At 38.5% G+C, this 23,871-nt stretch overlaps 1 protein-coding gene and 1 long non-coding RNA gene across 8 annotated transcripts in view; one reads left to right on the top strand and one right to left on the bottom strand.

The window, feature by feature from the left end:
• The window catches only part of LOC103470723 (uncharacterized), a 60,980-nt gene that overhangs the window by 8,198 nt on the left and 28,911 nt on the right, over positions 1-23,871 (top strand). The gene's annotated exons all lie outside the window — the stretch shown is intronic.
• ypel1 (yippee-like 1) overlaps positions 3,634-23,871 on the bottom strand; it is a 34,654-nt gene continuing 14,416 nt past the window's right edge. For all 4 annotated transcript variants that reach the window (XM_017306562.1, XM_017306564.1, XM_017306565.1 and 1 more), the window contains exons 3-5: positions 11,529-11,572; positions 8,432-8,540; positions 3,634-5,389 (exon numbers count right to left, since the gene is read on the bottom strand). In XM_017306562.1, coding sequence (XP_017162051.1) covers positions 5,300-5,389; positions 8,432-8,540; positions 11,529-11,572 — 243 coding nt within the window. In that variant the 3' untranslated portion in view covers positions 3,634-5,299. The remainder of the gene's footprint in view (positions 5,390-8,431; positions 8,541-11,528; positions 11,573-23,871) is intronic.

Raw genomic sequence — 23,871 nt, forward strand, 5'->3', positions numbered from 1 at the left:
CCGTGTCCAGGGGCAAACGGGTATAAAAACAACTTTTTCGTCTGAAGATGAAGTTGTTGTTTCTGAAGGAAGCCATTTCTCAACCACCACACCTGATTGGACGAAATTAATGTCCGTCAGCCGACTTTCTTGTTATTGCCAACGTACTTTTCTAGCATCAGATTTTGATTTACAAGCTGGCTGTTGTATCAAAAACGTAAGTAAGCACTTAGATGTGGTTGTGTGAGACAGTCCGACATTAGTGGCGTCTCCGTAACTTCTCTTTTCAAAATAAGAGCATCAACATAAATCACACCGTTTTAATAACCGACAGTAGTGATTTTTCAGAGACGTTTATAAATGCGGGGGGATAAATGTTGATACCTCAGCATTGCGTTAAAAACTAAAATCCATTTTGGTTACTGAAATTATGTGAAACAGACATAAGAAGTTAAAAACAAATAAAATCATTATTCAAAAAAATAATGTTACTTAAACTGGCCTTGAACCAAAGGATCGTACCCTGAACTTTTTATGTATCTTTTGGTTAATTTTGCATTTCTGTCACTGTCTGTAAAATTTCTACGACTGAAACTAACCAAACAGGTTTCGCCAACAGAAACGCCAACATTTTAATCGGTTTTGTCTTTTGTGAATTATTTAGAAAATATATATGGATGTTGTGCTCCGAAGTGGCTTTGGCAACAATTTCCTTTTGCATTTTACTACTACGAATACTTTGATTTTACCGAATCATTTTAAGAAGTAAGCCACAGGTGTCAAACTCAAGGCCCGGGGGCCAAATCTGGCCCGCCGCAGCTTTTTATGTGGCCCTCTGGACTCCAAATTACATCAATAAGTCCTTCCAGTTTTTCACAAATCTGCAAAAATCAACAAATTTCCACATTTTTTCCTGATTTTACTGCTAATTTTCTCAAAATTGGTCAAAAACGTTGAATCCGTAACCGATACGACGAGTGATGGAGTCACATTTGACATCATACATTAGCGTAAATATTGTAAAAAAATAATGATTACAAATATTTCTTAATATTCACCACACAATCTGTCATTTTGATTGCAAAAATAAACACTAAAATAATCACAAATCCCAGAGGAACAGCTATTTATTGATATTTTAACAGTTTTATTGGTTTTATCGATAGATTCTGGTGCAACCGGCCCTTTAAGAACATTCAGATTTTTGATTCGGCCCAAAATAAAAATGAGTTTGACACCACTGAAGTAAGCTAAGCTCAAAATATTTCACCAGGTGCAGTGAATTTATGTACCTTTCTGAAACAAGTGGAAATTTTGAATAGCTTTTTTTTTGTAAAAATAAAAAAAAGTTTGCGTAAGATGTGAACATTTTTCCGTCTCCTCCCCTGCCAGCAAACAGACCAAAAAGGTCAGAATATTCTGTTAAACACCGATTTCCAGGACAATACTAAACCAAAATTCAGGGAAAACTGCTTGAATGCACCATAAAAGAAGTAACTTAATGCTTTAACTGTGTTTATGTAAATTTTATGCGACACCTTTGGAGTTAAATTTCTTGATCCCAGAGACTAAATTGTGCAGAGCTGCTCAAGAACAAGTCAAGACGACTGGCGAACTGTAACGTAAAGCGTCTCTAGAAACAGAAAACGGCGAGATTACAGTCAACCATCGACCCAAAACACATCACATTAAATAGAACACAGAAGTTAACAGGTCATTTTTTGAAAAAAAAAAAAAAAAAAGTAAACATGAATGTGAAATACAATCAGATAAACAGCCAGCGTCGCTGCGAAGGACCTCCAACATGTCCGCCGCCTGAAAGCGCTCGAGTGTAACACTCAGTGTGGTGGCGAAAGGGTCTCGATAAAGGCTTTCCCTGCGACACGGTGGGAGATTCCAGCTCGCCCTCGACGTCTACACGGCTCAGCAGAGACCTAAACACCGGCTCTCACCACACAAGCTAAAACAAACAAGCTAACCGAGAGAAAAAAAAGAAAAAAGGGGGATAAATCACTTCCAAAAAACTAAACTGGCTCTTGACCTCAGATCAGCGGGAGCAGCAGTGAAACCAGAGAGCTGCGAAACAAAAAAACAATAATAATAAAAAAGGAACAAACAGAAAGAGAGGAGGGAAAAAAACCCAAAGAGAAAGTAAACATTCACTTTCATGTGCAGCCATGCACGTGGGCTGAAACACATGCAAAGTATGCACACACACACACACACACACAAATTCACACACACTCTCAGACAGAGGTACAGTGAACAAAAGTGCTTCAAGTCGGGGAAGTAAAAGAACTAACCCAGTAGAAATACGTATAAAACCTTAAATATGTTACTTTATGTACAAAAACTATCACGGGCCAATATCTCAGCGGTTTCTGTATTTAAATTTTCAAGTAGGTATCATTGCTATCTGTTAAGGGTTTGCATTGTCAACGTTTATTTTTTTTTTGTTTAGTTTTTTTTTTTTTTTGAATAAAAGGTCAGAGTGATCTGACTGACCTTGCCGGCAAAGTAATCAATCACTGCTGATTTTTTAAAACTGCCATCCTTCAAACCAACAACATACGGCCAGTTCTCGATGGGCACAAAGCAAAAAAAAACACAACAAAAAGCCTCTACGTTTACTCTGAGAAATAATATACTCAATATCCACTCATTTGTGCATCCCTAAATATTATCGTAGAAAATATATGTAGACAAAAGAAAAAGGGCAGAGTTGTCTGAGGGTCGTTTAGGGCCGTGTTGAACCAGGACAAGGGAAGACACATCGGTTCACGTGAAAGGTTTCCAAGTTATGCACGGCACAACAGAAAAAAAAATAAATGGGGAGGCCGTTCATGTTTTGAAGAGGCACGAAATTCATTCGGTTTGGAGGCAAAGAAATCCAAAACAGATCAGACATGTTGGGGCAAGAACAAAAAAAAAAGTGGAATTTCTTTAACTGAAGGTAGCTGAGTCTTTAAGAAAAACAAATATCTTCACTAAATCATTTAAAAATAAAAATAACATACTCACAGGATCCGTTTTGGAAAACATTTAACATCAAATCAGCCAAACCCACAGGGGGCAGTGTAGCGCAAAGCCGATCGAGACTGCTGACGACTTCCTGTTGGGAGTTAAACATGGAGGTCGAACTACAGTGGACTGGGAGTCGGGTCAAAGCAAGTCTGTGGGAACACTGGCGCATCACTGGTGGCAGGACCCCGAGTCTGTTTTCACGTCTAAACATGAACACAAATACAGTTTTATCAAATCTACACGCTGGTAAAGAACCGATTCCTGTGATCTGAAATGGTGTTTTCATGTTGATTAAAGGCCAAAACGCATAAAAACATATTTATCGTCATATTCTGTTCGTCTACGATGGCGTATGAGAGGAAGAGTACATTACTGCCAAAAAACTCAGAGATTTTCTAGAAAAAAAGTGAAAGTCGAAAAGTGAGATTAATCTCATTTCCGTTTTCCAGATTACACACAAACAAAAACTTTCGTCAGATTTTTTCAATATAAATTGTTTTTTTGTCATGACTGGATGTTGGGGCTACTGTAGATTTTTAAAGAAGTAAATTCCTACCAAAAAACTCAGACATTTTCTAGAAAAACTTGGACATTTCTGAATTTGAAAGGTCAAAAATTTGCTAAAGAAAACAGAAATTTTCAAGTAAAAAAAACTTGAAAAGTTAAAATTTTTTAAACTTTCAGAAATTTTCAGTTTGAAAAGTTTTAGATTGATCTCAATGTTTTCATGTACTCACGCAAGCACAAGTCATTTAATCAGAATTTATTTTATTTTTTAAAAATTAATCGTTTTTGTGTGGATTAAAAGCCAAAACGCATAAAAATGTATTCGGCTGTGCATGGACTAGGCCTAAAAATCACATTGTCATCACAGATCGGACCAAAAACAGAGGAAAAGACAGAATTTGAGATTAAATTTGAACTAAAAATCCACTAAAATTTTGTGTAAAAAAAAAAAAAAAGATTTTGCCTCCAAACCGAGATGAAGCACGCGCCTCAGCAACGTGCAAAGGATGTAGCGTCGTTCAAGTACATCACTGTGTAATGCGTGACACTATGCATATACACACACAGTCATATGCATATACACATATGTGCATGACAGCAAATATATATATATATATATATCGAAACCATGTTCCAATCAATTTCTACATACTACGTACAATATCATAGTATTGATGGATATGTAATCATAGTATGTGTATTTATATTAATATGTAGCAGTGACTTTCATCGTTTCATTACTAGACAATGGGATAATACAGTGTGGACACTGACGTCAGCTTCCCCACTCTGAAAATGATTTACGCTCCTTTTTCATGTCTCTTTCATTCATGGTGCTGCTGCAAAATGGGACCAGCCACAATCGCATTTAGCCTTACACTACAAATATTTATATATCTATAAATTTATATATGTGTATTTATATATAATTTTATACCTTTTCATGTCGAACAAAATAGTACGTGTTGCTTTTGATGCTTTTTGGGTGCTGAAAAGTACCAGAAAGGGAGAATTAACACGAAACATAAGGAAACGCCAGGTATAAAGTCCAACATTACTGGAATCCCAGTTTAAAAAAAGAAAAGGAAAAATAAAAGCTGCTACATGTTCGTAACTATAATAAACTCCCTTTGCCCGTTTCTTCTCAACCCATCCCTGATTGCTCATTTGGACAATAGCGAAGAAAAAGAAGCACGCTCAAAAAAACCAAACCAAACTCATGGAAACAAAATGCTAACCAGTAACATCCATCTGCCATCAAACCAAAGCTTCACCAAACCCGAAAGTTAAAACTATGGCAAATAACAATAAAATAATAATAATAAAGTCATTGAAGATGAGTGGAATAAAGAAAAACAACAAGATGTCTTTTTTCAGTGAAGTCTCTCCGTTCACACAGCGGTCGCCACATCACCACAATCACTTGTAAGCGTGTTTCGGTGGAGCCGAGGCGAGGTGCGGGGTTGGGCGGCGGCGGCGGGGGAACCCAAACGTTGAGCGGCGACGGAGAGCACACAATCTTCAAGGTGACGAAGGTGCCGTGGGTTTTTAACTCCACTTCCTAATGCATTCGTTCTGTCCGGTTTCACGATGAACAGGTGGGTGTGTGCACGTGACGGAGGCCGGCGAGTGGAGGTCTTTTAAAGGGAAGAAGGTGTGAGTAATGGGGGCGGGGGGCGGGGACAGGGAGGAATGGGGGCGGGAAGATGGTCGACGCTCCACTCAGTTCAGTAAAGAGCATTCCAAGGTCAGGAAAACAGATTTAAGGAGATGGGACGTGGCCTCGGTGTCACTCCCATCCGTTGTCCTTGATCATGTGAGCCAGCTCGATGATGAACTTTCCCTCTTTGTATTTTTGACTGCTCTCAAACGCATGTTCCTGCAAAAAAAGAAAGATAAATATGCTGGTTACTGGACTGGTGGATTTAAACCAACAACAGACACGTTGCATTTTATCGTTTACATCCGGAAATCTCAACGCCAAGAGGGCAAAAAGGTGATTCTTCTACATGCCACGCAGAACAAAACGCCGAAGAACGACTCAAAACCAACGTGTCGGCTACACGCAGACCCGTTGCCATAGCAACTGACTGACAACAGCTCCACTGATGTATCCACACCAACAAAAAAACAAAAACCACTCAAAACATTTCCCACACAATGAGCAGATCATTCAGCCCGTTACGGTACCATATGTTCAGGCTTAATGTTTATTTTGCAATTATTAATAAGTGATTTTCTGATCACGGCGGTGGTTGATTAGCTCATTTAAACACCTGCTCTACTGATGGTCTGTCGGAGATGGTGTGAGGGCTGCCCCCTTTTTTCAACTGAACCGAACTGAATCCCACAGCACATCTACGCCTTAAGGTTGTCAAAGTCAAGGTAGCATAACTTCCCTACATCTGTTTTTTTTTAATTGAAACTTTTTCCTGACCTTGTTTTCTAGCGGGATTTTGCGCGTGTGACGTCATGTTGCAACGTGTCAGTGAAATTCATTTTCATGAGATATTTTAAGGTGCATCTACACCAGTCCTGTTTAGTCCTCTTTAATCAAATTCTAGTTTGTTTCCCTAAAGTCTCGTCCTTTGGGGAGGTGTGAATGCCAATCAAACTCTGGTCAACCAAAAGGCGCCTAAAAACCTCCGTCTCAGCTTGGTTGAAGTGAACTCTGCTCTTTGAATGTATATGTGAATGCCAAGCGGACTGGGCACTGCTCCAAAAGCAGGAAGCAAACTACAGTGCAGGGCATTCTGGGTAAATACAACTAAAACAAAGACTAGTGGTAAAAATGGCTTGAAGTCTTTTATCAACAACCGCTAAAATCTGACAGAACTCCATGTGTGGTCACATTTTATGAAGAAGGACATTGCGCTCCGTCTTCTTCAGAGGTTTTTGTGCCGTTTCTCTCAGTGATTCTTGGTGCAGCGCCACCACAGGTGAGGAGGGGAACAGGTTTTTCAAAGTGAGTCGTTTGACTCAGTGCAGTGTGAAAGCGAACCACAGCAGCTGAAAATGTAACGTTGTAAATCTGGTCTCCCATCTAACAATCTATCAGGCGCCCCAATTGGACCTTTTCCTTTCAGCTACTCAACTATTAACCATAGCTAATGCAACTAAAATTTTATTAAAATTTCTCTCGTAGAAAATTGAGATAATCATGGCAATGTCAAAAAAAATCTGCATAACTGTGTATATGAAATGAAAGAAATTACATTTGTACAGTACATCAATAAAAATATATATATTTGACTCAGGTAAGCCAGTCACCAGTAAAGCTAGTCAAGCTGAAAATTACTAGTCGCTATTTAAGCTATCAGTGCGTCTCTGAAACAGTGTTTGTAATTGGATTTCACTCTGAATCTGACTAGTGGTCTCAGTTGTAACTGGATTAAACTGGATTGAACCGGATTACATGTATCTGGATTTGAACTGGTTCTATTGTGTATAACTTTTGTTGTGAATGGATGCTTTAAATAACTGCATGTAATGCATAAATGTACATTAGCATGGCATATAATGCATAGGAAAGGCATTTTAGTGAACATTTGGGAATGTTGGAGAACATGTGAGTGTAGACACATATTGCTGATTTGGATGTTTAATAAACAATTTCTGCTGTTTTCGGCAATTTAAAAATAACTGTTAGCATTGTTGGCTAGTTAGCGGTGTTATTTTTTTTGCACCAGTAAACTGGTAATTTACTGGTAGCACTAAAACTCACGTACGGTCGTTGCAAAAAAGGCGCCGGTTTCTTTTAAACATTTTGTGTATATTTTTTTAAAACTGCTAAGACATTGAAGGTTTTTCTTACCTTTCCCTGTAACATACATCTCATTTAAAAAACTAACTGTAGCAAAGTTATGGTGCAAATTTTGAAATCAGTGACATTTTTAACAGCTAAAAGCTATGAAACCCACTTTGTCTTATTTCAAAGCAAAAGAGACATTTTACATGACCAGGCCTGTCACAGTAGCAAATGTTGCTGGACGGTAAATTGTTGCAGAGGTTATTGCGATAAACAATAATAATGTTGTTTTGAGACCATTTTCAAGTAATATTATGGCATAATAATGCAAGAACACATTCTCAAAGATCAATAAACTTTAAATTATAATAAACATTTAACACTGGACTTGGAAAACATTTTAAATAAACAAAAAATGTCCTTCAAAAAAGAGCTAGTGGAGACCAAATCACCCGAATGAAGAGTTTTGTCATCCAGTTTTTGGTAGAAAAAAAAAACAATAAATCATGCAAATAGAAATTGCTGAGTTTGTTTTAATTTATCATTGCCCACAGCGACGCGTTTTTACACCTCCTCATTTCTGTTTAGGAACACATAGGGAGCTTTTTTGGTGACAACAAGAAAACAGAAAATAGTTTCCGACAAAAATCATCTCTCAGATGCAACATCACATCTCATTAAGGACTGTGTGATTTCTGGCCGGCGCCACGAAGAGTCTCGCGCGTCAGCGTCCTCGTTCTGCTTCTCCTTGTAAACCAGCTCTCCCCTGCCGCGATCTGATCGTTTCCGTCACTGAAGGAGTCCCCGTCTTGTACTTTGCTCACTTATTTTACACTCCTCTCTCGTCTTTTCAGACAATTACCGGAACAGAGCTCTTCAAAACGGTGTGACATTTAATCACCGCTGAGTCTCCGAGGAACCAGTCTGGCTGTCTGCAAGCCAACCTTTTTTGCCGCTGTAATTATGTTGTGTGCTGGGAAACCACAAAAGTGTTCAATCGCACAAACCTGAACAAAAGTGTCAGCGTGGCGTTAAAGAGTGCTGCCTTAATGGAAGCTACTTTGCTCCTTTGACCTGCAACGTCATGATTTTTTCCATCCTGACACCCAGAAAAGCCACGTTGTTGCTCAGCAATACGGAGCGATAAGGCTCAAAGGAAGGTTTGGGACTTACGTATTTCCAGCCCAGGGTGGTTTTACAGTTTTCACAGTAGATATCAGCCACAGCATGTAAACCTGTGAGGAGAACCCGCTCCTCCGCTGGCCCGCAGCCCACATTCACCCTGGAAACAGGAAGAGAAAATTCAATTAAGACATCTACTTTAGCAGAAAAAAAATATTTTGGAAAACTAATTAATATTTCTAAAGGAATATTAATTATCTGTCCGTTCCTCTGACGTCAAACGTTATTAAAACCCAACATTACAGGTCCTTTACGAAGGCTTTTATTTATATAAAATGTTCTGTTACCAATTCAAACCCAACATTTAGCACAAACATCGTTTTCCAGTTCAACCAAACACAACAGCTGAACCAGAAGATCCGATAATCTCGATGAGCTGAAATCTTAATATTTTCTTTGCAGCTTTAAAGGGGCTAAAATAATAATAATAATTAAAATAAAATAAAGTGAAGCTGTTCCTCATGCAACTTATGTAATTATATCTGCAAAGAAATATGCTAAAACACCTACAATATCTATATATGTATGTAAAAATTTAATTTGCCATCACGCCATATGAAAGGTTTTTAACGAGTTAATTGGAATAAAAAAACAAACCTCCAAGTCCAAGAAATTGTTTTTTTTTCAAGCACTTTCAAACTCTTTATATGCGTTTTCAGAGAAATAGATTTCTACTTTACTTTAAAAAAGAAAACAGTTGATAAACTGAGGTTGCTAGGTAACAAGGCTGGGCTTCGCTAGGGTTGCTAGGTAACAAGGCTGGGCTTCGCTAGGGTTGCTAAGTAACAGGCAGCAGTTTTTTGGATTTCCATACACCAAAAAACATAAACATACTGCAAAAAACCAGTTGGGTGGTTTTCTTTAAGTGCTTGGGATACGTTTAGAAGCAGTAGGAACCCAAATACAAGTATAAAACGTGCTAAATGTATATTTTGCATAATACGCCCCTTTAACTATAGGCAGATCTACCACATTTTAAAATCAATTCACAATCTGTTTTAAAGAAGTATTTTTTATTTAACTCAGTTTATTTATAGTCAGAATTACAAAAAGAGGCATCAAGTTTAAATGAGAAAACTTTGTCGTTTAGACGAGACACGCAACCAACTGAGAAATGTCTTGTTTAAATGAGACAACGCTCCTGAATTTCTTTCCGAATCCAAGCTCTGGCAGTTAAACGCTTCTGTAATAACCACTTTAAAGAAACTTTTCACCTCTCCTTCCACCTGGATCTGCCAACAAGGCTTTGAAACACTTTCACCGAGACGAAGCAACAAAAGACAGACAATATTTTATAGAATTGAGAGTAAATTATAAATTTGGTGTGAACTTAGAAACCACCTCAACATTTCTCACGCTGTTCACATGTTGACTTTTAAAAGTGTGAGTGTTTGAATTGAGCTATTCATCCTGCCAGGCCTGTGGAGAGCTGCTTTCATTCAGTTCATTGCACCAGGTGAGAACAATGTAACTCAGAGTCCGCAGGCACAAAGCTGTTGCATGGTGACACCTAAAAATGTCTTTGGCCTTTGGGGATCGACGTCTGTGTGTTTCATTAAGACTGAAGACCCAAACAGAAGTAAACCAAGTCATAAACCACCACAGGTTTTATTATTGGGTTTAAAAAGATGGATGCCGTTTCTGCAGAGTGGACAGAAAATCACCCAACTGAGAGCGCAGATAAATCTGCTGCGTGTACACAAGTACAACAGCAATCCTATTCAGTCTTCAAACGCCTGCTACCAGCTCCAATAAAAAAAAAAGATAAAGAAACCCTTCAAGATTTCTGGAAATTATGTGGATTTTAAACTTAAATTACATTATTTGTCTTCCAAATATAACAAAGTTCAATCCACAGGACAAGTCTTCAAAAATGTAAATATCTGTTTGCGCCTTATGTTGGTTTCTTTGGTTGCGTTCACACTGCAGCCTGAAGTGACCCAATTCCGATTTTTTGGCAATTCCGATTTTTTTGCCAGGGCCGTTCACACTGCCAGTAAATGCGACCTGTATGTGTTCTGCAGTGTAAACGAGCAAACGACCTGAACGTGTCCCGCATGCGCAGTAGAGGGCACCATAGGGTCAGCGTTCTCAGTGTTCTGCCAACCGCCATAAGAAGAAGAAGAGCTCAGTGTTTGCGGAAGTAAACATGGAGGCTAACGGTGGAGCTTAGCTTATATATTGGAAGTTGTTATCCGGCCGGAGCAGCAAATTAACAACTTAATCCTCGTATAGTCCGTCATGGTTGTTGTTTTTCTTCCCACTTGCGTATCAGGACACGCTGGAGGGACGATGTCTCTCGGCTGGCCTGGGAACGCCTTGGGATTCCCCCAGAGGAGCTGGAAGAAGTGGCTGGGGAGAGGGAAGTCTGGGCCTCCCTTCTGAAGCTGCTGCCCCCGCGACCCGACCCCGGATAAGCGGAAGAAAATGGATGGATGAGGACGCAGAATAGTGAGATTTGTTGAGAATCAGTGACGTTCAGTTCGGATGAATGCGGCCTGGACGTTATGGTCGCATTTGAATCGGATACGTATCGGATATGGGTCACATTCTCACATTCCGCCTAAAAACCAAGCTGTCAGTTCAGATGAAGTAAATGTTGGTTCATATATGTGAAGGCCAAGCGAACAGGAGACCGCTCCAAAAGCTGGACGGGGACTACAGCGCAAGGCATTCTGGGTAAATACAACCAAAACAAACAAGTGAGTCTAGGCTAGTGGGAGAAATGACTAGAGGTCTTTAACCAAAGACAAAATCTGCTAAAATCTGAAGCCACTCCATTTTTGTTTACATTTCTTGAAGAAGGAAGTTGTGCTCGGTGTCTTCTGAGGTTTTTGTGTTGCTTCCTTTAATGGATCTTGGAACAGATTTTTCAAAGGATTTAGTTCATTTGACAGTGCAGTGTGAAAGTGAACCGCAGCAGCTAAAACTTTAACAACTGAACCAAACCAAACCTACTGGACTAATTCAAACACCCTAAACAACAAACTCAGGTTTAAATAAACCATTTGTGAGAGTAGCCAACTTTAACTAATCACAGATAAATCTAAAGATACGTTTTTAAAGAGTAAAGAAGACAGATACTTACACTGAATTAAACAGGTAGGCTCTTCCTTGACTGCCTTGAAATGACTGAAACAGAAAGAGAGGAGAAGGTTAGTTGACATCAAGGAGCCACATCAGCAGAGCAGAGCGCAGGAATGCCAGCAGATGATGCCCCGGGGTTCGTTTTCCTCCCGGTGGCTGCTGCGCATACTTGTTCCCCCACCTTGTCAAGGTGTCCACACTGAAGGCTGGCAGAAGATGAGAACTAAAATGAAGCTCAGAAATGCTGGAGGACGAGCAGGAACACATCAGAGAGCAAGCTCGTCAGTTTTAATAACACCCTGTCGTTGTTTATTGGGAACTTGTTGCACAAGCTGTTGCATCAGAGCAGAAAAACACATGCGATCTTTAAAATTCGTCTAATTGTATTAAAAGAGGCACTTCTGTAAGAGGGCCGTGCAAGCAGAGCATTCATGAGCTGTGAGGAAACAGCTGGAAGTGTGTTTCAAATAAGGTTGCTTGGCGAGAACCCATTTGGTTATGCAAATTCCTTTTAAAAAATCAAATCAAATAAAAAAAGTCACATTCCCATTTAGCAAATGTAACATCTAAAGATACAGAGCGAGAAAGCTGCAAAAGATTTATCATTAGCAAACTGTTCCCAAGGTTTAATGGGAGTTTTCTTTGACTGTCCGGCAAATAGTTTAATGCAAGGATGCCCCTCCCACACTTATTGCTAACTGGGTGACAACACTTTTGTCTCACTGCCCCAAAAAAACAACTGAAAGTATCTTTTTATTATAAATTCACCAATCAGTGCATTCAAGACGTTTAACAAACAGATATATTGATTTACAAAATAATTAATTAGATAACAGAACGAACAAAAACTAAAAACAAAACCAGAACATAAGTGAGCGGTGTCACACCATGCCTGTCGCAATAAATCAATTAATCGCATGACAAAATAAAACAGATAATTTCCATATCTGAAACATTATCTGTTTGCAGCATTTATTCTGGATTTACAGGGAAATAATTTGTTATTTTCTCCTTTTTTCTCTGCACTACAGGTGTTGATGCCCTACCTGTCACATCCTACAGTTCAGTGTTTGTGTTTTTAAGTGTAATCTGCCCAGACGCATGCAGTTCAGAGCACCAAGGCGCGACCTTTCCGCCGCATGGGGGAACTGGGTCAGTCCCTGCGGAGTCGACAACAAGACTTCAACAGCGTTTAGGCCAGAGCGGGTTGGGTGGTTAGTCCATGTGACAAGAGCTGGGTGTCGTATCTGAAGGGTTCACACATCAACCCAACCACTGGCAAAAAGAGACCGCTCCGTCTAGCTGCCCTTATCCGTTTCCCACTTTCTATTTTTAATTTGTTGGCATTTCCCCCCACCCCCACCCTCTGCTGGCGCCGGAGCGCATGTGGCCCTTAAAATGATTTAGTTCGACCTCTGACTGCAAGTCAAAGAAAGGTAAAAATTTGGGCAACACAACCGGAAAAAATACAAAGTTCTCATGTCACACTTCCATAAACTTTGTAACCGACAGCCATCTTGGTGATCAGTTGCTATGGAGTTGCTATGACAACAAGAAACCAGCCACAAGCTTAGACCTAGCTCTCACCTTGTTCCTTTCTAACTTATAAACAATATAAGTACATTACAACTATTACTCTATTACAATTTGAGTTCTCCACCAACCTCTGTGTAATACTAAAATAAACATCAGTGATATTTACTGTAGCACTTACTGCCAAACTAGCAAATTAGCTTAGCTAATGTCGCTCTTATCTGCTAGCTAAGACATACATGGAGCATACATGTTTGTTACTACATACTCAGTATGCTAGTCGCCAGAACGTTGTTATTCACATAAAGAGTTTGTCTTGATTGCATACGTCCATGGATTTCATGGATGCATGGATTTTGCTGGACGTGGACTATATGTAGATATATATATATATATATATATATACACTGCTCAAAAAAATAAAGGGAACACTTAAACAACACAATATAACTCCAAGTAAATCAAACTTCTGTGAAATCAAACTGTCCACTTAGGAAGCAACACTGATTGACCCGACGAGGGTCACCGTTGTCAATCAGTGTTGCTTCCTAAGTGGACAGTTTGATTTCACAGAAGTTTGATTTACTTGGAGTTATATTGTGTTGTTTAAGTGTTCCCTTTATTTTTTTGAGCAGTGTATATAGATGTATAGAGTGAGATCAGAGGCAGCTTGTCCACATCATTTCATTATCCGTCTCATTGCAGGTCGATCCTGACAGTAGTCATTTTGTTCATTTATCTTCCTCTCGTTCATTGGTCAAGAGTTCATATATTTTATTTTTGTTGGGCTCAAAGCCACGGATCTGCTTTGCTTGGTGCGCGGATCACTTCTGGTTCAAACTTGTGAGAAACGTGTGTAGATGATTATAACTGGACAATATGACTGAAAAACGTATCACGATAAGTGTTTCATATCAGTCGATATCGAAATTATTAATATTTTTTTTTGTTTTAAATATCTAAAGTAATGCCAAGTTGGTGGTGTGACCGTCCCAGTTGGATCCACAGTTTTCACTTCACAACATTTTTTTTTATTTTTAAGCAGTTATGAGGCACTGTGGCGAAACGTAAAACTGCTGCTGCGCAAAATACTCAACAGGTAGCCAAAGAGTGAACGAGTGAGTTAGTTGATGCCACTAACTCACTCACCCCGGATCGAGTTTTAAACATCATTAACTGGAATTTATCATCTTAAATTAAAATTTTTATCACAATAAATGATAAGCCATACAATAAATGCCTGACCATTAGACTGCAGGAACACACGGTCCTGAGAAACACAATCACACTTTGGTATTTAGAGGTAAAATGTTGCATCTCATTTTAGCCTTCTTCAGACGGTGTAATTATACAAATTAAAAGCAGCTCTTTTGAAAGAAAACCTGAGCCATTAAGGAACCTGCTGAGGTTGATTTTTACCATCTGTCTGAACAGATGTCGGCTGCAGTAAGCGAGGGTTCATCTTCTTCTGTAAGTTAAACCCGAGGCTTTGATTTAATTCAGTTTAAGAGATGGCTTTTAAAGATTTACACGTCTGTAATTTCACATTACATAAAGCGTCTCTATTTACAGGAACTATGAGGCTATACATTAACGCAATCACGCTGAGTAATAAACGTTTTTACTCCAAACTGATGGAAAAACTGCTTGAAGATAATGACTTTGAAACAAACCTCTACTGTCAGTACAAATAACCCACATAGCAAAACATTTCATTCATTTTGCCAACATGGCGCAATGAAAAATGCCATTTTTGCCCCAGACAATTTAACATTTGTAATATCAATAAAAACACAATGCGTATCAACACAATTCTTTTATTACAGCATTCTAATTTCAAACACAACAGTATATTGAAGAATCACCGTTGCATCATGGCAGCAGGATTCCCCTCTGTGCTTCAATATAGAAAATAAACAGAGGTGAATAAATAAACCTATACATCAGTATCAGTCCCCATTGTCAAAAACGCTACTTCAACCTGAACAACATCTGGAATCAATCTCACCGTTAGCATTAAAGGTGACAAAAGCTAACATACTAACAGTTAAAAAGGACATTTTAAAAGACACAACAGCAACCAAACATCGTCAGTAAAAATATTCAATTTGTAGAAAAATTTAAATTAATATTTTATCTGGACTAAAAAAAAAAAAAAACAAACCGAAGAAGGAAGATATGAAAAACTAACGGTTTGAGTTCAGTTTGACGTTCAACCAGATGCTCAACGAGTCGTCGGTTCGAGTCCGTTACTATGGAGACGAAGCCTGCCGTTTGTCCCGTCCGCCACCAGGACCCGACAGTCAGGCTGTTAGTATCTACAGCCCTTACAAAGGACATATGGGTGGATATTTATTCTTTTATTTAGACATTAGAATTAAATTATTAAGGACTAAAACAACAAAAAACATGTTTACATTCAATAATCATATATATTTTTAACTATTACATGATTGATAATTTGACTTGAGCAGACTTTTTACCAAATACTTTTTTACTCTTTGGTAAATTTTTTGAATGGTTACTTTTATTTTTACTTGAGTAAAATATGTAGAAGTACCACTACTCTTTCTTGAGTAAACTTTTTGGATACTCTCCCCACCTCTATGTTCAAATCTTCCAAAATATTCCTAAAAACAATGAATGGCTTCATTAAAGTGCTTAATCTGAAAATTTCCTTTGATTTGATTTCTTTCCCCTCCAGTTTGCTAACTGGTGTATTGCTTCATTTTGAGTGTAATTAGAGACCAAGATAGCAATAAAATTACAATATAATTAATGTACTTTCAAACATTTAGTGGTTAAATGCTTCCTATATTGCTAATAACCTAAGGCAAACCAGGCTAAAAGAATCCAAGTTTCGTTTAATTAAGACATTACCATTAGAGAGACACGCAGCAGAGCTATATTGATGTTTTGGGTCACGGTCAATGTCTTGGAAAACTTCCCGGAGAGGCGGGAGCCTCGAATGGAGCTGCATCCATTATTGGGGAGAAATGAAGAGTGTGATCATCCCACAAATGGGCTTCCATCAGTTAGACGAAGTGGGACGAAGCCAAGGTGTCGAATAAAGACTGGCAGCCAGCTCGTCAGTATTCAGGCCGCATCGCCCCGGTCCAGAACCACGTTCGCACTGCGGGCCTTCACGCTCTGCTGACAAACCGCTTCTCCGGTTTCACGACGAGGCTCGGATCTGCTGCGACAGATCTGATTTTCTGTTTTCACAAAGTCTACAGGCCAAAGGTTCTAGCTTAAAATGGAAAAAACAAAGAAACTGATAACGTTTTGTCTCGTTATACTTCATGTAAATGGAGCGAAGTTCACCACATACTGTCCTGTGGAAGCTGTTGGCACAGTGGGGGTGCTAATAACTTTGATGACAGATGCATCCTGGGTAACCCGATCGCTAGAAGACATAATTAAACAGAGGTCTAAACATACCAAAATAAAATCTACCTTAATATCTAACATCTGTAGCAGCAAGCTGGTACCAGAACCCCAGGAGGTTCTCACAGCATGATTAAAGAAGTAGAAGTAAAAGTACCTACAAACTGATCCTTTTTATTTTTTTTCCAAAAGTATTTTTCTTCTTAAATCATTATTTGGCAATAAAAAGGAAAAATTTTTTATTGCTAAAAATTATTTTTCACAAAAAAAACAACTCCATAATTTTAGGAAGTTAACGATATTCTAACTACTGCTAAAATAAAGATCTTGATTATTGCAAAAACACAAAATATTACCAAGTATTTTTGGTTGACCAGCAACAGAAATACTAAAATGAACTACAAAGTCTCTTCAAAAAAGGAATAGTTCAGACCAAAACTTCAGACTGAAAACTTTCATCATCCACATTTTGGTAGAAAGAAAAGATAAAAATGAAAAATGATACAAATGGGAATGATTGAGCCCATTTTAATTTATCCTGTGACAAACTGAGTTTTGGTTTGCTGTGACTATAGCAGTAAAAATATAAACATTTTTATTTAGACTATATAAAATTTTGTAAGTGCTTGTTCTGCAGAATAGCTCGACTTTTTGCTGTTCTGCTCTTTATATCATGAAACTGGATGTAGAAAAAGCAGATTTTATCTGTAGATTATTAATTAAACTGCAGTCGATTGACCAGTTGTTTTTTCCTTCAATACCAGAATACTGCAAGATTTATTTATTCTCATAACATGCACATGAAGTGAAGTAGTGCAAAATTTCATATAATTTTATTAATCATATTTTGAACGTAAATAAAGCTGCAAATTTATTTGACAGTTAAAATTCTTAATGCTTTTCTGATGTTGAAATATTTCAAGACTAATAAGAACCAAACATGGAGAAGCAGCATTCAGCTTCTATGTGCCGCAAATCTGAACAAACTTCCAGAAAACTGCAAAACAGCTGAAACACTGAGAGCTTTTAAATCTAGACTGAAAACCCACCTGGTTAGTCTGAAATATGTTAAATGGAAAATTGACCAAAATATTAGACATTTGTTACTGGCGTCTCAACTTTTGGCCTTATAACTTTTTACTTTTGTGTTTTTAAGATGTAATTTGAACTACCTTGTTGATGAAATGTGTCATACCAATAAACTTGATTGATTATTTAAATAAAATAATAAATTTAGGATTATGTCTCGATATATTTTTTAAAAAGCAAAACAATCACTTTGTAACCTTTCATCTCCTCTAAAGGTTTAACAGAAGAAACAACATTTAAGTGGTTTGTGAAAGACCTTTACAATGAAATTAAACTAAAACAACAACATGTTTTCCATATTTAGTGAAACAGCCGAGTGCAGGAGGGCTTGTGTGACCGTGCCTGACCAGGCGCTCAGGTTAATCCGCTCCATCTGCATCTTTGATTGAGAGTTGGCAACCCTCGAAGTTCCAGTACATAACCTCCTTCAGAAGAAACCAGTTTTTACAAATCATGCACTCAAACCATAGAGAAATCAGTCAGTAAACTCAAAGATACTCCACTTATTTCTTGTACCGTCAGCAGGAATGTCTAAAACATTTTAAAAGTGTATAAAAACGCATTCCTGCGGGAACGGTGGCTTCGAGTCAAACGAGGGGACGGTCACTTGGCAGCCTGCAGTGGAAAACGCCAGACAGCGGTGTCGTCTTCTCTTAAGTAACATAATCAGCTTAGAAGGGTTGATGCAAAGCGCTGAAGATGCTGCTTAGGGCAGCGAACGCACCGCCAGGTTTGCCAGTAGCGTTTTGACAGAGATGACAGTCTCTGTCAATGTTGGTAGTTCACAAACTATCACCAGTCAATCTTCCCAGTCGGCCATGTTTGTTTACTGTAACTCACCTAAAAATAGCATTGAAATATGGCGGCATTTACATTATGAATGCAGCTTTTCTAAAATTGGTGCCTCCTTGTTCTACACAACAGTATATAAGTGAAGATATTGTAGTGAAGTTAGACAGATTTTTATATATTTTTTTAACATTTAAAAGAAAGATTTGTTGGGAATAAAGCTGCACAGAGGAACGATTGTGGTTTTATGCTTTTTTAAACTCAACCTTTTTCCTGACATCGTTATCCAGTTGTCGTAGTGTTGGGCAATTAGTAGAACTGTGTCCCGTTTCCTTTTAAATATCTTAGCTATATGTACGATTCAGAGCGTTATATTGACAACTTAATAGCTAAAACCAATGCTGGTCAATAAGCTTTGCCCTCCAGCAGGGCAGTGGTGTGACGTCACGTTGCAACGTGTCAGTTGGACCAAATCTGTCATATCTATGAGTTTGTAAAGTTCTGTGTGGTTTGATGTCTCAGGTTTTGAAAATCAGCCAAGAATTTTACAATTTTGCTGTGTAAATCAGGATTAATGTGAATTTTTGTCCCCCCTACTTTCAGGATAAGCTGCGGTAATAATAAAAATGTTTTCTCCTTTCTTATTGCTTTTAATTAAGATCGTTAGAAAAGTTATGTGGGCATCTACTTTTTCATTTTCCCAAATCAAGCTGCAAAAATTCAAGACAATGTGAGCAAAAACGCCTAAAGTAATCAAACTTATGTTTAATGCATAACGAAGTCCTCCAATGGTTTTTGTATAATTAATGAAAATTAAACGCAGCTGAAAACATGTCCCATATATCAATGACGTCTGCTTTATTCAACTCAGTTTAACTAAACCTTTCCTCATATTTCTGTCACACATGCAGCCAAATGTTTATTAATGTGTGTTAGTTGTTGCTTTGCGCAACACGTTGCACAGATACAGCAGGAAGATTCAGACATGCAAATTAATTTTTGGTTTCAAGTTGTTAAATGGGGGCTGCACAGTGGCGCAGTTGGTAGAGCTGTTGCCTTGCAGCAAGAAGGTTCTGGGTTCGATTCCCGGCCCCGGTCTTTCTGCATGGAGTCTCCATGTTCTCCCTGTGCATGGTGGGTTTTCTCCAGGTACTCCGGTTTCCTCCCACGGTCCAAAAACATGACTGTCAGGTTAATTGGTCTCTCCAAATTGCCCCTAGGTGTGAGTGTGTGTCTCGTGTTGCCCTGCGACAGACTGGCGACCTGTCCAGGTGACCCCGCCTCTCGCTCAGAACGTTAACTGGAGAGACACCATCACCTCCCGACCCCACTGAGGGACAAGGATGTACAGAAAATGGATGGATGGACGGATGGAAGTTGTTAAATGTATTAAAGCTGAATTGAATGCACATATTTAAGTGTAAGGCGGTTATTTTTGCAGTAGTTGATCTTTTCTTGGTGTTCTGTAGTTTTTTTCTGCAACACACTGACAGTTTGAGACCGACAGGAGAAAGACAGACTGTCCGAGGAAGAGCTCTTCGTGAAATCCAATTATTACTAAAGTGGATAGTTTAGACTAATGAGGTCATTCGTCAACAGTCACTTTAGCCCGGTAAACAAGACAACACAGTCAATAGTTCACTCTTCACTTCACTGATTTCTTACAAGTGATCCGGATGAGCTCGCTTATCCTTTCACATCGAGGTCAGAGGTGAAATCAGGGACTCGACCAGACATCAGACACACCGGCACGACGGCGAATTAGGGCCACGGCATAGAAAAGGAGTCAAGTTCCGCCAAAAAACTCTAGAAATTTGCAAGAGAAATTTTGAGATTAATATCAGAAATTTTCCACATCTTTTCTAGAAAATTTCTGAGTTTTGAAAACAAAAAATTTTCTAAATTTTTTTTTTCAATATGGAAATTTTTTATTTCTGAAACTCAAATTACAAAAGTCAAATGTTTGGCTTTTGATGCCAAGACCATTTTTAAGTAGTAGACATTTTTCAGCTTTCCACTTCATTTTCCCAGAACATTTTTGAGATTGATGTCAAAATTTTGTTGGCGGAAATTTACTTTATGTTTTAAATTTTAATCTACATAAAAATTTAAGCAGTGCCATTTGAGATACTACTCAAAAATTTGACATCCATTTTTCTTTTGTTAGTTTGAATTTACTGGTGTGTAATGGAAAGAAAAACCTTCTGTATTGTGCAACAGCTACGCAGTCTGGGTTGCTATGGTGATTCCCACCTTTTCTGGTGTTCGTGGACGTACGTGGAGGAAGGGGGGGGGTCGTAACTACGGTCTTATTTTTTATTAATAAAGGACATGTAACAGGTTAAAGCTAAAATACATATCAGTTGTGCTCACTCTGCAAGCCGAGGTGATTTTACAGAAAACTGAGTATATAATCCTATAACAATAGGAATGAAATTGGGTGAACAGACAGAAATGCCTACAAATTCAACTGTGACAATGTACTGTGGTAAAAAAAAACATCTCAAAACTTAAACTGTTTCAGCTTTGAATGAAGTTTAAAATACAGCTGCATTTTACAAAACTGGTCAGTTGATTATTGCTATTTTAGATAAATTATCTGGCCAAAAGTCAAATATTTCTGATTAAAAGGAAACCAAAAATTAAAACTAAAACAAAACAGGAATCTTACTTTAAATTTAAAATGTTTAAAACAGATATAACCAGTCGCCACAACTCTCCACAGTTAAAATCGCAGAAACCACCAAGCCGTTTCTTCAAGTTTCAGAAACAGTTAAAAGAAACACATCATGAAAATGCATTTTATGGAGTAACTAAAAAAAATAAAAATAAATTACAGTCCATGTCAATTTAGTAAATCATGATGCATTAAAACTATTGTTAAGCAAATAAAGACGTTGCTCATCTTTTTTGCTGTTCCTCACGAGATTAAAAAAAGAATAAGATTTATTTTCAAAACTAAGATTTTAATATAAACAACTGATGTTGCAGTTTTGCTTGTTGATTTTTCTTTTTTAAAATTTGTAAACAGCTTCAGGAGTTAAAGAAACTCCTGAATTTTCCTATGGAGTCGATAAATCACCAAATCCAATAAGCCCCTTAAAGCCACATATGATGTTTAACAGAATAAACATTTATTCTAGCTTGAATTAACTTTGATTTCCTAAATGAAATCAAAGTTACTTTTAGTCGTAATCCCAGAAGAGACCAGTTTGGCAGCATTCCAGTCCAGTTTATTTACTAGTTTTGACCAAACCAGTGCAACTGGTGCTACTGGTTTCTTAGCATTCCTGCTAAGGTGATGAACCACGACAAACAACGTGGCGCTACTTCAAGAAACTGGAAAGACACAACAAACGCGTTCTTATAGTTCAGGTTCACAAAAGTGTCTATAAATATATATAAGTATATTGTTTTCTCTATACAAGTATAGAGAAAACAAAACTGAGCATGAAATACTGTATAAGGGCAAAATTACAACATAAAACAGTGCAGTTGTAGCGCACTGCGATCCGAGGAATGTGCAACTGAGTACAATAAAAAAAAAAAAAACACGTGGCGTTTTTTTCTGTAGAATCTCAAACAGCTAAACTTCCTTTGACATGAAGAGGAAACTTGATTTATTCTTGATTTAAACAACAATTCATACATCAGAATTGGCTTTTTTCCTTTTTGAAGCCCAGACTTTAACTCTTAAGTACAGCTACATAATTTAGTTGAGATTTGCTGCAGCAACAATTTAATTTACCCTCAGGGGATCCAATAAAACTGTCCCTGCATAAAACACCCTGCTGCAGCCCTGCCTGCCTGCCTGCCTCGGCTTTTAGAGCAACGATAAATCCACGTACATCCGACCTGGACAGGTTAACTGAGGTGTTGATAAACACGGATGGCCTCTTGCTTTGGGCCAAACACACATCGCATTTATGATAAACAACAGACTTTAGAGATCAAGGGTGCATTCACACCAGCCCTGTTTAGTCCCTTTAAAATTAGTTTTTTTTAACTCAGTGAGGTTATTTTTCTGGTTTAGTAAAGGTTACAAACAATCAAACTCTAGTTTGTGTAGAAAATTTGAGGACATAGAGCAAAAAGTGAACAGTAGCTGCATTTCCATTACAAATGTATGCAAAACTTTGTTGATATTCTGCTAATTTCGAAACCTCCCCACAATTTCGCAATTGCGGTATTTCCATTAAATAAGAAAAACAAAGTCACGAGATATTAAGTTTGTTCATACGCCAAGTCATTAAAAAAAAACATGCAGCGCCATCATCCTACAACCACTTCCTGTTTGTCTTCTTCGTCTTTTCCGCCAGTAGTAACATCCGGCTGTTGATCACATTTCGATACAGCTGAAAAACCATCATTCCTAGTTCAAAACATGACAATTTTGAAAAAAAAAAATCCTTAAGCTAATTTATTTTCAGAATTCCAATTTGCACAATTATTATTCATCTTCTAGACGTTACTGTCTAGAAGATGACGTTACTGTCTAGAAGATGTCTCACGACGGTTTAGACCGTCGTGAGACAGGTTAGTTTTACCCTACTGATAATGTGTTGTTGCAATAGTAATCCTGCTCAGTACRAGAGGAACCGCAGGTTCAGACATTTGGYGYATGTGCTTGGCTGAGGAGCCAATGGGGCGAAGCTACCATCTGTGGGATTATGACTGAACGCCTCTAAGTCAGAATCCCGCCTAGACGTAACGATACCGTAGCGCCGCATCGCTTCGGTCGGACTCCGATACCCGACYCCGGTCGGCGAGGAGCGCCTTCCGTGACTGGGCTGGGGCGTGGCCGGACGATGGTCACCCCTCTCCTATCGCGCACAGCATGTTCGTGGAGAACGTGGTGCTAAATGACTTGCAGACGACCTGATTCATTTACTTCAATTAATGAGGTAAAGCAGTGGCAGGTGTTACAGGGCGTCCCTGAGCTGCTCTCTGCGTCATTATGCTTTCAGTCTGCTTCAGGTTTACTGTTATTATACTATTTATTTTAGCTCAACTCACATAAATCATACCAAACATCTTATAGACAACAAACAAACCTTATAGAAGTAACCATGTTTTACCGCAGAGACAGACTTATGAATGCGTAACTATGGCAGCAATAAACAAAACGGCCAAAGCGCCCTTTACACAGCACTAAGAAAGTGAACTGCACCAGCTGAAAATGCAACAAATACTGTATAGCTATTCAGAGAGTCTACCAGAATATCAGCTGTCAAAACACCCATAATGGGGAAATGTTATGATAAATGTTTTTCGTACTGGCATTTGGGTCTCCTGCTCTCTTAAAAACAGCCCAATGCTTAAGAAAACCCAGTCATTTTTTTGGTGGCTAGAAAATGAGCCATTTCAAAAACCTCAGGAATGTAACGTCGCAAATCAGCAGGCACTTAGCAACCCCACCAGCGTTCTGCTCGTTACCTAGCAACCCACCAGAGTTCGGCTCGTTACCTAGCAACCCACCAGAGTTCGGCTCGTTACCTAGCAACCCACCAGAGTTCGGCTCGTTACCTAGCAACCCACCAAAGTTC

Source organism: Poecilia reticulata, linkage group LG9 (assembly GCF_000633615.1).
Source record: "Poecilia reticulata strain Guanapo linkage group LG9, Guppy_female_1.0+MT, whole genome shotgun sequence".
Classification (NCBI taxonomy): domain Eukaryota; kingdom Metazoa; phylum Chordata; class Actinopteri; order Cyprinodontiformes; family Poeciliidae; genus Poecilia; species Poecilia reticulata.